We start from the raw sequence: 12,502 nt of genomic DNA, 5'->3' as shown, positions 1-12,502 counted from the left end.
TTTCAAACAATGACTTTTTCTTTGTTGTTTTTTTTCTATTTGTTTGGGGAATTTTGGGTGGCGCCTTTTCACTGGTGCCATTTCATTCCCATCAAAATGCCCTTTAGTTTGGGTCATGGTGTCCGTACCTACCAACATGCTATGGAGCACAAACTTGTATTCACATCATGATGTTGTCCTTTAGTTTGTCAGCAAACTTACAGGAAACATTTGTGTAATGACCCCTTTGTAAGGGGCTATGTTAATGTTCTGGATATATCATACATGGAAACATTGGTCCATCTTTTCATACTTTAGGGTTCTATCATGCTTCACCAATTGTTGGGAGAAATAAAGTTAAAAAAAAACTGACATATCATTGTTATATCTTTATTACGTAACATTTCTTCGATTCACTAATACAACTCAAGTTAAATGGGAGTAGATTAACAAATGGATGGCTGAAATGGGAACTTGTATTGTGTTGTAGAAATGATGTCAGTCTGATTGTTCGCAGGAAAAGCAAAAAAAGCGAATCGTCACGAGGTCTTTGGAGCCAGATACCAAGTCTGCGGATGAAACTTCCTTGGGGCAGGAGCTAGCTGCATCACTGAACCTATCTCAGCATCCAGAGCTTCAGCCAGTTGCATCCTCAGAAAATCTGAATGCAACACCAACCAACAGTCGTGAACAAACAATGTGCAAACCAGCTCAAGAAGCTGCGGCTACCTCTTGCCTTTTGGTCTGTACATCTCCTGCAGAGCAGCCATCTTCCAAGCATCCTTCATCTCGAGAACCTCTTCGACCTAAGACTCCCACATTGACGATCTCGTCTCAACATGCAGTTGCCACCGCTGAAAGTATAGCCCCATCAACTGTGTCCACTTCGCCGACCTCAGACACATTACCGGTCAACAACATTAAACCAGAGGCATCCACCAGCGTTTATGAATGTCCTGCTGAGGTTAAGGCTTCATCGCAAGCTTGTGAGAATACGTATCCGCTGACCAAGCCAGAAGATGTGAGAACACCTGAGCGTGCCGTGTCGCCATTTTCTCCACCAGGCCCAAGCAATAAGCTTAGGGATGCCACACCACCACCACCACCACCACCACATATCAGTCTCGATCTGGAGCTGATTAGGGATGATGAGGAAGCTGCAGAAAAGCCTGCTTCACCCGAGGAAGACTCATCTCCACAAGTGGATGAAGAGGATGATGAAAAGGTGAGTGGGGCAGTTGAGCCAGACAAAATACATGCATGTATTAAAAACACACACACACACACACACACACACACACACACACACACACACACACACACACACACACACACACACACACACACACACACACACACACACACACACACACACAAAGGAATGTTAAACTACAATTGTATTATGGTCCAGATAACAAAACAAGACTACAACGGCACTTGGTAGAGTGCATACCTCCAACAGGCAGAACAGTTTACGTTTTGCATTCCACTGATCGGTGGAATCTGGATCCGGATCTGAACGAAAGTCGAGTCGGCTTGTTCTCATCATATATCCAACCATCCACCAAGTTTTGTAATAATCAGTCCAAAACGTTTTGATATATCATGCATTCATGCTATATATCTTTCATTTGTGAAGAATCACTTTTACAATTCTGGTATCCGGATCCAGATCTTCACCAAAATCGAATCAATTCGGCCTTTCTCACACACACCGAACCTGTCCACCAAATTTAGTCCGAATCCGTTCACAACTTTTTGAGATATCCTGCTCACAAACAGACAAACAAAACAGATAGGGGTGAAAACACAACCTCCATCCACCTTCGGTGGCGAAGATAAAAACAAAATGTTAAAAAGAAGTAAACATGAGTTTAGTGACATTCTGCTTCATAAATCACTTATTGGCTTGTTTTTAAACTTAATTTTTCTGTGCCATCACGTGCTTCCAAGACTAAGCAATTTTTAGAAACACATACTATGATTTTCCTTCCATATAAAAATATCCGATACCCATCATTCTGGGACCAACCCTGCTACCTATGAAACCGAGAAAAAGTGTTTCACACCCCCATAAAACCACTACCTGTTGCAGCATTGCAATCACAAAAAAGTCCACCTTAAACAATTGAAACAATAGTGAAGCTCTTATTTGTAACATACATACTAGCAGTGGTACCTCGCATTGCCCAGTGGTACCTAGCATTGCCCAGTGGTACCTAGCATACCTAGCATTGCCCAGTGGTACCTAGCATTGCCCGGTGGTACCTAGCATACCTAGCATTGCCCAGTGGTACCTAGCATACCTAGCATTGCCCAGTGGTACCTAGCATTGCCCAGTGGTACCTAGCATTGCCCAGTGGTACCTAGCATACCTAGCATTGCCCAGTGGTACCTAGCATTGCCAGGTGGTACCTAGCATACCTAGCATTGCCAAGAGATCAAATTTTGTTTTTGTGGGGGCCGAAAACACTTCCCGACACCCATGAAGGAATGGGGGTCAGGGATAATTTAATATTACCTTTCACATATAGCTACAAAGGCTTTGGTAATAATAATAGAGCAATTTCAAAATTAAAATCCAACTTTCTTTTTCAACATTTTCAAAAACAGTTTTTCACTCACTGATGAACCACCAAAAATTTGATGAAGATCCGTTTGGCCATCTCTTAGAAAAATGACGACACACACACACAGACACACACACACACACAGACACACACACACACACACACACACACACACACACACACACACACACACACACACACACACACACACACACACACACACACACACACACACACACACACACACACACACACACACACACACACACACACACACACACTTCTCTTGTAGTCATAGACGGAACAGATGAACACTTGTAATTCTGTTATATTTGGCATTGTGAACCAGGGAGAAAATTGAAACAGAAAATTACTTTTTTGGATGACATTTTTATTCAAAGAAAATTACAGATTGGTTATCCTGAGGAAATGGTTAAAGTGAATGACGAACCACAATGACCTCAATTTTTTTTTTCTTCCCACAAAATACCATACTATTCTGGAAACATAATTTGTCTCCATTTGTCTAGTTTCAACTCAAATTCGTTTTAATAAAAAAGTACAATGGTGCTTGAACTTGGACTTCCAATGTCAAGCCTATTTTATAAATACTCGTCAGTATTCAGTGGTGACGGAGATGGAGGAGAAGCTTACTCAGATACATGGACCATACTGGCTTCTCTATACTCTTGATACTCTTGATGAAAGGCCAATGAAAAGTAAAAAAAAAAATTGGGATGCGGGGAGGGGTGTCGGAGGCATCAGGAGTGCCAGGTGTTCGTAGCAATCTGTATTTGTAGAATACACGTTGTGAATTCTGTGGCACAGCGGCTGCCTGGGGGGAAGCAGCGTGATGGTTCAACCACATAGGTGTGCATGTCTTGCAACTACCCACCTCTGTGCCCTCTCACTCACTCTACGTGGTAGCCCAAACCTGCATTCGCTGTGACAAGGCTCACCCCAGAAAGAAGGGAAAGCAGATACCAACTCAAAAGACAAAGTGAAATGGCCTCACCACAATACATGGGTCAAGACATAACAAACCCACACACAAAACATCCTGCCAGGTGCACTGCCAGCGTGTCCAGTCAACCTCGTTTATAGTATTTGAACCTGGGATCTCAGTGTGGTTGCCTTGGGATCTGAGGGTCCTGAGTTTGAGCCCCCGTTTTAAAATACCGTTGAATTAACACCAGGTGGGGTTGACTCAGCCTGTCATCCTTCTGAGGTCGGCAAAATGAGTGCCAGCTTGCTGGTATCCTGTGTAGGAGTGGTGACGCATCCAGGATTGTGCCGAATAGCCAAGGAGACTGCTTAGGCAGCACCAACGCTCTGCACAGAGGATGGTCCCAATGGATGGACGGATCTCAGTATCGTGAGTTTGTTGCTGTGATGGGAGTGCCAACATCCCTACCCAAGCGGGTCGGTTGCTGGCCTCTAGAATACGGGGTTTGTGTCGGGATGCATGCTGTTGAGCAACAACAGTACATAGACCAAAGCTCTTGCAACCGAGGATTTATTTTAATTTCATTATTGCATTGTTACCTGTTTGCATGTTTTTGTTTCACAAACAGGTGTCAACAAGTACAGGGTTGGGAGTCGGCGATCTTGTTTGGGGAAAGATCCGAGGGTTCTCTTGGTGGCCTGGTTTTGTGGTCTCTTGGGAAGAGACTGGGCAGTGCAAAGCGGCGGAGGGAATGCAGTGGGTCTGCTGGTATGGTGATGGAAAATATTCCATGGTAAGTATACAATTCCCTCGATGACACTCTTAAAGTGCAAATACTTGAGAGAAAGAGAGGACCTTGCATCAAACCAGTATAATAAAGAAGACTTTGCATGTTGTGACAACCTTGCCCCAACAACCAGGTTTTTAGAAATAGATACAATACTTTTTCAATAAATTGTAAGATGCATTACCCATGACTTAGTGGTCTGAATGCGCATGATCCCATTCGTTCTCAGAAAGTCAGAAACATCAAGGCCACGATGGACACATCCGGGATGTTATATACAGCATGCTGATCAGGGATAACAAGATGATAGCTCCATTGGTCGTGTACTCACTCAGGTCACAGATTTGTTCCCCCGTGGGGTCTGAATCCAACTGAAATTTGCCATCCTGTTGCAGTGCTCATAAAAGGTGGTGTATCTCATAGCTTGCCATCCTTCAGACTGTGGCATAATGTTGGTTGTCCCGTATGTATTTAGGTTGTGTACGTTAAAGAGCCCATGGTATCTTTCAAAAAGTGTAGCCTTTGTGTGCTGGTATTGTTAGAGATTGAAAAGAGATATGTGAAAAGAGGTGGATTTTTCTTTGTTAACAGGTGAGAATGAGGTTTAATAAATTAATAGCATAAAATAATATATAAGACTAGAACGGCACTTGGTAGAACGCATATCTCCACTAAGGCAGAACAATTTACGTTTTGTATCCCACTGATAGGCCGGATCTGCTGACCTGACCCAAACTCTAATTGGCTTGTTCTTGTCATCTTTCCAGCTCATCCACCAAGTTTTGTTATAATCTATGCACAACTTTTTGAGATATCCTGTTCACAGGCAGACAGACAGATAGACAGACAGACAGACAGACAGACAAGCTGGTAGGCGGCGATGGGTCGCCGAGCGGTCGGTAAACTATTCCATATTTCACAAAAACCGGAATATATTTGATAGAGCATCACCTGAAGATCATTCGTGCCAAATTTCATAACCCTACGTGGGATAATGGCTTTCGGAATTGATTTCGCGTGAACGGTACCGATTTTGAAGATTTTTCGGTTGTTGCGAGGGAACCAAAGCGTCCCTAGCAACCATCACAACTTCCAAAGTACTAGGTCATAAGATGTACCTACCACCCGAGTTTGGTCAAAATCGGCCCACATTTACTACCAATTATGCTGATGACAAACGAACAAACATCCAAACAAGCATCCAAACAAACAGACAGAATTACTGACAATATGGGTCATCTATTTTGGTGACCCAACAGGGGTGAAAACAACCTCCGCCCACCTTTGGTGACCAAAAATCTAAATAATTGTGCATTGATAGATTAAGTTAATGGTCTGATGGTAAACCACAGGTATAATGAGTCAATTGGCCTCCTGTGTCTAACAAACACCTCAAAAGTCTGGACAAACTTCTGGCATTTCAGTTGTGCTTGTTCTCTCTATCGAGTGCAGCCTGTGGCTGCTGGTTGCATCATTGGTTGGGACGCGGCTATGCCGCTGATGCAGTGTCCCCCTTACCAGTGCACCGGTACTCATTTTTCCGACCTCGGAAGGATGACAGGCTGAGTCAACCTCCTGGTGTATTAATTCAGCGGCCCAACGGGGCTTGAACTCAGGACCCTAGGATCCCAAGCCACCACCTTAACCACTAAGCCAACACCAGGCTGTTGTGCTGGTTGAACTCCTTACTTATGGAAACTCCAGCACAGGAAATGGCCATGTTTCTCATGAACTCTCGATCTCATCTAACCCTCGTGCGTACCCAAAATGTACATGAAATATTGCATACGACAACCTCCCAAAGTGAAAAGTTTCCAGTTCACCTCAACTCCTTTGTTTCCTTTTCTTCCCACCTGTGGAACCATGTACCTGTGCCAGTTCTGTCCATTCTCCCTACTCCCTCCGGTACTTCAAGGTGGAAAGCCACCTCCATCTCACGTCATCTTCCATCCTAACCTGTGATCTTTACACCTTTCCAGCTCTCCTCCACAAACCTATCCCCAGTCTTCAATTTTATCTCAGATGTTGTTCATATATCCCCAAACACATGAAAATTGTTGTTTTCCAGGCAATTGCGATTTAACACAAACTGCGTTTTTAATATTTTAATAACGATTTTTAATATGAACCATGTGGTATTTTTTTCAGGTGCTCGAAGAAAAACTTGTGCCATTTTACAAGTTCAAGGAAAGCTTCAACCAGCAGACGTTCAACAAGAAACTTGTCTACCGCAAGGCCATATTCGAAGCACTGCAGGTGATAGTTAATATTTTTGAGAGCTTACAGAGTGATAAAGATATAAATAACTAAAATGGAAATATCAGCACAAACCATTCGTATTGTCATAGCTTTTCTTTCTTGTGAGATTTCAGGCATGTTGATGATTCGTGTTAACTCTTGTGTTGCAGCAAACAAGATAAATTGTTGTGTCATTTTGAATCTACACCTGGTTTTTGTGGTGCACTTGAGACTATTTTAATTACTGCAAAACTTCTTGGAGTCTGGGAACATTCAGCCATTAGATGAGATATAAATGAGCCCAATGACACAAGTCGGCCGCCTTGGGAGGGAGAATGCGGCTCAAACAATGGATCGGTTGTCGGGAGAGGGGGGGTGGGGGGGAGGTATTGGAGTCCACAGAGGCGTCAGAAGGGCAAGCAAAGGTCATAACATCAGCAGCAGCAGCATAAGAAAACATAATTATGCAAAAAAAAAAACAAGATGCTGCATAATCATTGAACTGTACCCCGACACCGCTGCAGTCTTCCCAGGCCAACTCAGGTACATGTTGAGCCGATAGCACTTGGCATTTAGGGAGATGCTGCAGTTGGAACAAGTTAGTCCATGACCAACAGATGGTTTAGAAAGCATTTGGTCCAGATAAACAGATCTACGTCGTATGAATCAACGACGCTGTACCAAGTGGGGGGAAAGATGGTGTTGGAATGGTTACCAAAGAGATTAACCAAACTGTCACGGGAAATATGTTAACAGACAAACATGAACAATGTAGTCAGGTTTGGAAAAATTTCAAGCACGGATAGGCTAGGGGTTGCAGGGAACAAGTGGGTCATGTAGAAACAAACATTACAGGAAGTTGCATGTTATTTCTCATTGTGCTGTAAACTAAGGATGCAAAAATTTTTTGTCCGAAAGGACCATCCCACAAAAGCAGCCAACTATAAGGAATCGATGAATCGCCAAACCTACCAAACAATGCATTCTGTAATTTGCCTTGGTACAGGTGGCAGGCCGACGGTCAGGGAAGAGGTTTTCCGAACTTGAAAACAATGACTGCGAGCCGAGCCTCAGTCTCGAGGAGAGAATTCTACCCATGATGCACTGGGCCATGAATGGCTTCCCTCCGAGAGGACGTCAAGGTCTCCAGCCGCTGCCTGGTATGGAAACCCACAAATTCCTGAGTTCACTGAGCTCAAGGTCCCATCACAGTTATCTCACATGAACTAATATAACAGAATACGTATACTTAGACAAAAAACAACCACACCAGTCGTCTCATGATTACGTAAAGGGGTTTCAGTGTCTCAGACGACCGTCGTTTCTTCATTCCGGCAAAAGTTAAATTTATTTATTGTGACAACTTATCGAGATGAGCTTAGTTTTGTCCAACTTTGCTATAGAGGAGGTTGTGTCCACGCAACAAAAACTCGAGGAGATTTACTACTACGTCGAAGAGAAACGGAGGTACTATTCCTCCAAACGGCACCGCGTCTTCTCAGACTTCGAGATGATGAATCAGCCAAGAAGAGGTGATCTTTCCCATTATTTCACAAAAATTTTGTTGACATGTCATTGCTTTCTTTCGCTGCCTGGCCACCTTGAGAATCAACACAAACATTCTCAGTATTCTTGCTGTGTTATACACCATGCTCCAGTTGTAATCCTCACGTTTGTGTTTTCCGTTCATGTACAGAGCAGGTTCTACATGATGTGCAGTGTGAGCTTCAAAACCTTGAAGGTGAGACTCTTGGATGGGTTATTCCATTGAGTTCACAATTTGTGGTTTTACCAACAGCTCTGATGCTCTTACTCTGACGCAAGGTTTCTTGTCATCCTTTTGCAGATGTATGCCTTTCCTGCGGTCACCCGTCGATCGTTGATCACCACCCACTGTTCGTAGGTGGAATTTGCCAGAGTTGCCAGGTGAGGTCAATTTGTGATCACTTCGAATCAATCGCATAACAGAAATCTCTACTTGGCTGAACTCTCTGATTCTGATGTACCGACTCTGTTACAGAGCGTAATGTTGCCAAAGCAGTTTATTGGCAAGGGTTATACTAGGTGGCTTGCCGCTGCCTCCCCAGCAGTAGTTAGGGAGGAATTTGGAATTTGTTCATGATGCTAGGGATAGCTAACCTACTCTTGGGATCTTTATTGTCCATCAAATAGTGCCGGCAGATGGGACATCCAATTGAACGTCCATCCGAAGGACGGCACACACATTGATGAATGACCTTGCCTGTGAAACACCGAGATGACAGTTTATAGCTGGGTTGGGATTCAAACCCAGGCTAGATAGCTTAGAGGAGAGTGTATGTACCTCTAGGTCATCCTGCCAGGACTTGGCATCGTAACATTGCTAAAATTGGGCATTTTTGTTCTTTTCACATGACAAACCACAACCACTGTGATCAAATAAATGTTGTATTTTTTTTACTTCATTGTGTTGTTCAATTTCCTCTTGATGTCCCTTTTCTAAAGCGTTTTATTGATCATGGATATAATGTGAAATTGGAGTATAATCGGCATCCATCTTTATTATTCAACGGAGTAACGCCTTTCTTTGAACCCTATTCTGGCACAGATAAACTTCATGGAGTGCGCGTATCAGTACGATGACGATGGTTACCAGTCATACTGTTCAATCTGTTGTGGAGGACGGGAAGTGCTAATGTGTGGCAATGTCAACTGCTTCCGGTGAGTGTTTCTTTTTCCACATGGTGTTAATTCCTTTCTTGTCTCACAGTTTCGATAAACAGGAGCATTCAGTGAACCCCACACCAAGTCTCACTTGTGGCCATGGTGGCTTGTTGCTCACCAACAATACTCTGCCTGCTCTATTTCAGAGCAAGGATTGTTGTTCCAGATTGACCATGTTTATTGGTTCTCCAGCTTAGAGGATTATTCACCTCATCATTGCCTCTCTCTAAAAAGAGAAAATGCTGCAATAATTATTTTCACAGATTAAGTCTGTTTTTCTCCTCGATTTGTCTCTGGAGTTAGGGTGTTGGGTGTGTGTGTGTGTGTGTGTGTGTGTGTGTGTGTGTGTGTGTGTGTGTGTGTGTGTGTGTGTGTGTGTGTGTGTGTGTGTGTGTGGTGGGGGTGAGGGAGAAGGGTAGTGCAACCAGGAGCATGAAACCCACCCAGTGATGACAAACATGTCCAGGAATGGCTCCATCCACGGGGGGGACCATACTCTGTACAGAGCGTTGGTGCTGCCGAAGCAGACTCCTTGGCTATTAGACACAATACTGGATGGGTCACCACTCCAACACAGTATACCAGCATGCTGGCACTCATTTTGCCGACCTCGGAAGGATAACAGGCAGAGTCAACCCCACCTGGTATTAATTCAACAGCCGAGTGGGGTTTGAACTCAGGATCATAGGATGCTAAGCCCACCACACGAACATTGAGCCAACACCAGGCATAGGAATGGCTCCGTACTCGTATCTTTGCTGAAGACAGACTTTATTTGTCATCAAACGTATTCAAAGCTCCAAATATCTTGAATATAAAAAACACTTTCATTGGTATATATGTATATATATATATATATATATATATATATATATATATATATATATATATATATATATATATATATATATATATATATATATATATATATATATATATATATATATATATAAGCCTGTTGTTGGCGTAGTGGTTCGGGTAGCGGCTTGGGATCCAAAAGGTCCTGAGTTGAAGCCCCGTTGGCCGCTTGAATTAATACACTCCAGGAGGTTGATTCAGCCTGTCATCCTTCCGAGGTTGGCGAAGTGAGTACCAGTGTACTGGGCCGGTGTATACCCCGGTTAAAATAGGTGTACCATATCCCTGTGTCGTAAGAGGCGACCAGGGTTGCGTCAGGAAGGGCATCCGGCGTAAATCCTGTGCCAAATCACTATGCGGATCATAACGGATGATCTGCTGTGGGGACCTCTAACGGGAGCAGCCGAAAGAAGAAGAAGATATATATATATATATATATATATATATATATATATATATATATATATATATATATATATATATATATATATATATATATATATATATATATATATATATTTTGCAAAGGTCGTCATCACAAAGTAATCTGCAAAACAATTTTTAATTTCACTTGTAATCCTGAACCAATCCTGAATCACAGTTCTTCCCCCCCTCCCCCCAATCACATCCCCCCCCCCACAGTTGCTTCTGCGTAGAGTGCCTTGACTTACTTGTAGGCCCTGGAACTGCAAAGACAGCCATTGAAGAAGAACCCTGGAACTGCTACATGTGCCGCCCTGGTATTTCCTTTGGACTTCTACACCGCCGTGAGGATTGGGCCTACTGCCTGCAGCAGCTCTTTGCGAACAGCAACAGCCAGGAATATGTGCGTGATGCTATTTCCATATCAGGTTGTCTTAAACAGATGGCAATTGGTTTATTTCCAGGAAGTTCGATAAGTCTTTACCTTAGTATGAATTTCTCATTTTGAATACATTCTAACGACAAGGTGAGCCAATGATGTTGCTCGTTACCCCGTGGCGTGTACGAAGCGAAATGCGAGGTTAAGCAATTGGTTCACTTTGTCACTCTCTCCAGATGTCAGTCAGTCTGTGATGGAGGAACTACTTTTTTTCAATTGAATTATACATTTTGAACATGAATCGGAAGATGAATTGGAACACGAACCTGCAGTTTAGCAGTACTTTGGCTCTGAATTTGGCAAATTGTGCGGAATCTCGTCCCGAGCAGTGAGCACGTATGCACTCAAAGGAGTAAGGTCATTGTTATGTCTGTCTGCCTGTTTGTCTGGCAGTCAAACAAAATTGAAAATCATTCAGAACAGGAAACTTACTGTTTTCAGGGAATGTTAGAAAGGACGAAGAACTAATTTAACCTGGTAAATGAGGTAGTGTAAAAGACGGTGCATCAACGGCGGTAAACCTCCAAAAAAAAGTTGTTTTTAGCCGCATCTCATGTAGCTAACGCTGGCTCTAAGAGAGCTCCGTGTTGTTCTTCTTGTTCTTCTTCTAGTGAAGACAAAACCTTTTGGACTCGGCTCTTTTATAAACAGCATCCGGATCTCCTTAAATATTAAACACCTGTACACATCCTCGCATTGAGGGTGCCCCTTGAGAGCGTCTATCATGAACTTTTAAATATATTCGGACATTTGCTTTAAAGTTTTGAAAAGTTCACGTTACCATTTAAAGATTAATCCATTTAATGCATTGTAAATTCGTAAATACACTATTTTCTCGTCATGAACAGGAGCCTCCATGACGGGTCTCGCTATTGGCTCCATCAAGGCACGTGACGAAATATCGGAAGTTGTTGTTATTGCCTTTAGGACGCGGCTCTAGGACACATTTGTCCTTCTTTTCTTCAGCATGCAAAACCTTCATTTTATTTCAATTTCATGATATATTTAAACATTGCAGAAGACAAACCACCTTATTGGCACTTCCAAAAACCTCAACTTTAGCAGTGCTTGGATAATATATATATATATATATATATATATATATATATATATATATATATATATATATATATATATATATATATATATATATACACACACACACCATTTTGACTCATGAAATTTGCCGCTCGTTCTCTCAGCGTTCGAGATGGTGACAAAATGGCGGCTTGTATGGAATATACATCGTGCTCGGAAACGCAAAGCAAGTTTTAAAGAGCCTTCCCAATGTCCTTTTGATCAAAATTACATGGGGTGAAGTGTTCCATGAACTCTCCAGTTGATTATTTCATGGCTTGCGATGTAATGAGAAATGAACAGGACAGAACCAACATCATAAATATATATATATATATATATATATATATATATATATATATATATATATATATAAAAATATATATATATATATATATATATATGGAAAAATTACAGGCCCAGACCAGGAATCAAACCCAGGTCCCCAGGTCCTCTGGCAAACCCATACTAGTGCTCTGCTA

General features: G+C 42.4%; 1 protein-coding gene across 8 annotated transcripts in view; it reads left to right on the top strand.

Annotated features, from left to right (window-relative positions):
• The window catches only part of LOC147017452 (DNA (cytosine-5)-methyltransferase 3A-like), a 182,596-nt gene that overhangs the window by 112,170 nt on the left and 57,924 nt on the right, over positions 1-12,502 (top strand). For all 8 annotated transcript variants that reach the window (XM_085847126.1, XM_085847122.1, XM_085847125.1 and 5 more), the window contains 9 exons: positions 497-1,204; positions 4,124-4,288; positions 6,431-6,538; positions 7,527-7,680; positions 7,924-8,052; positions 8,217-8,261; positions 8,367-8,446; positions 9,108-9,220; positions 10,724-10,907. In XM_085847126.1, coding sequence (XP_085703252.1) covers positions 497-1,204; positions 4,124-4,288; positions 6,431-6,538; positions 7,527-7,680; positions 7,924-8,052; positions 8,217-8,261; positions 8,367-8,446; positions 9,108-9,220; positions 10,724-10,907 — 1,686 coding nt within the window. The remainder of the gene's footprint in view (positions 1-496; positions 1,205-4,123; positions 4,289-6,430; positions 6,539-7,526; positions 7,681-7,923; positions 8,053-8,216; positions 8,262-8,366; positions 8,447-9,107; positions 9,221-10,723; positions 10,908-12,502) is intronic.

The sequence above is a fragment of the Eptatretus burgeri genome, chromosome 11 (genome assembly GCF_056783735.1).
Source record: "Eptatretus burgeri isolate ZD-2024b chromosome 11, Ebu_testis_v1, whole genome shotgun sequence".
NCBI classification, from domain to species: Eukaryota; Metazoa; Chordata; class Myxini; order Myxiniformes; family Myxinidae; genus Eptatretus; species Eptatretus burgeri.
This window is presented reverse-complemented; position numbering and strand designations above follow the sequence as displayed.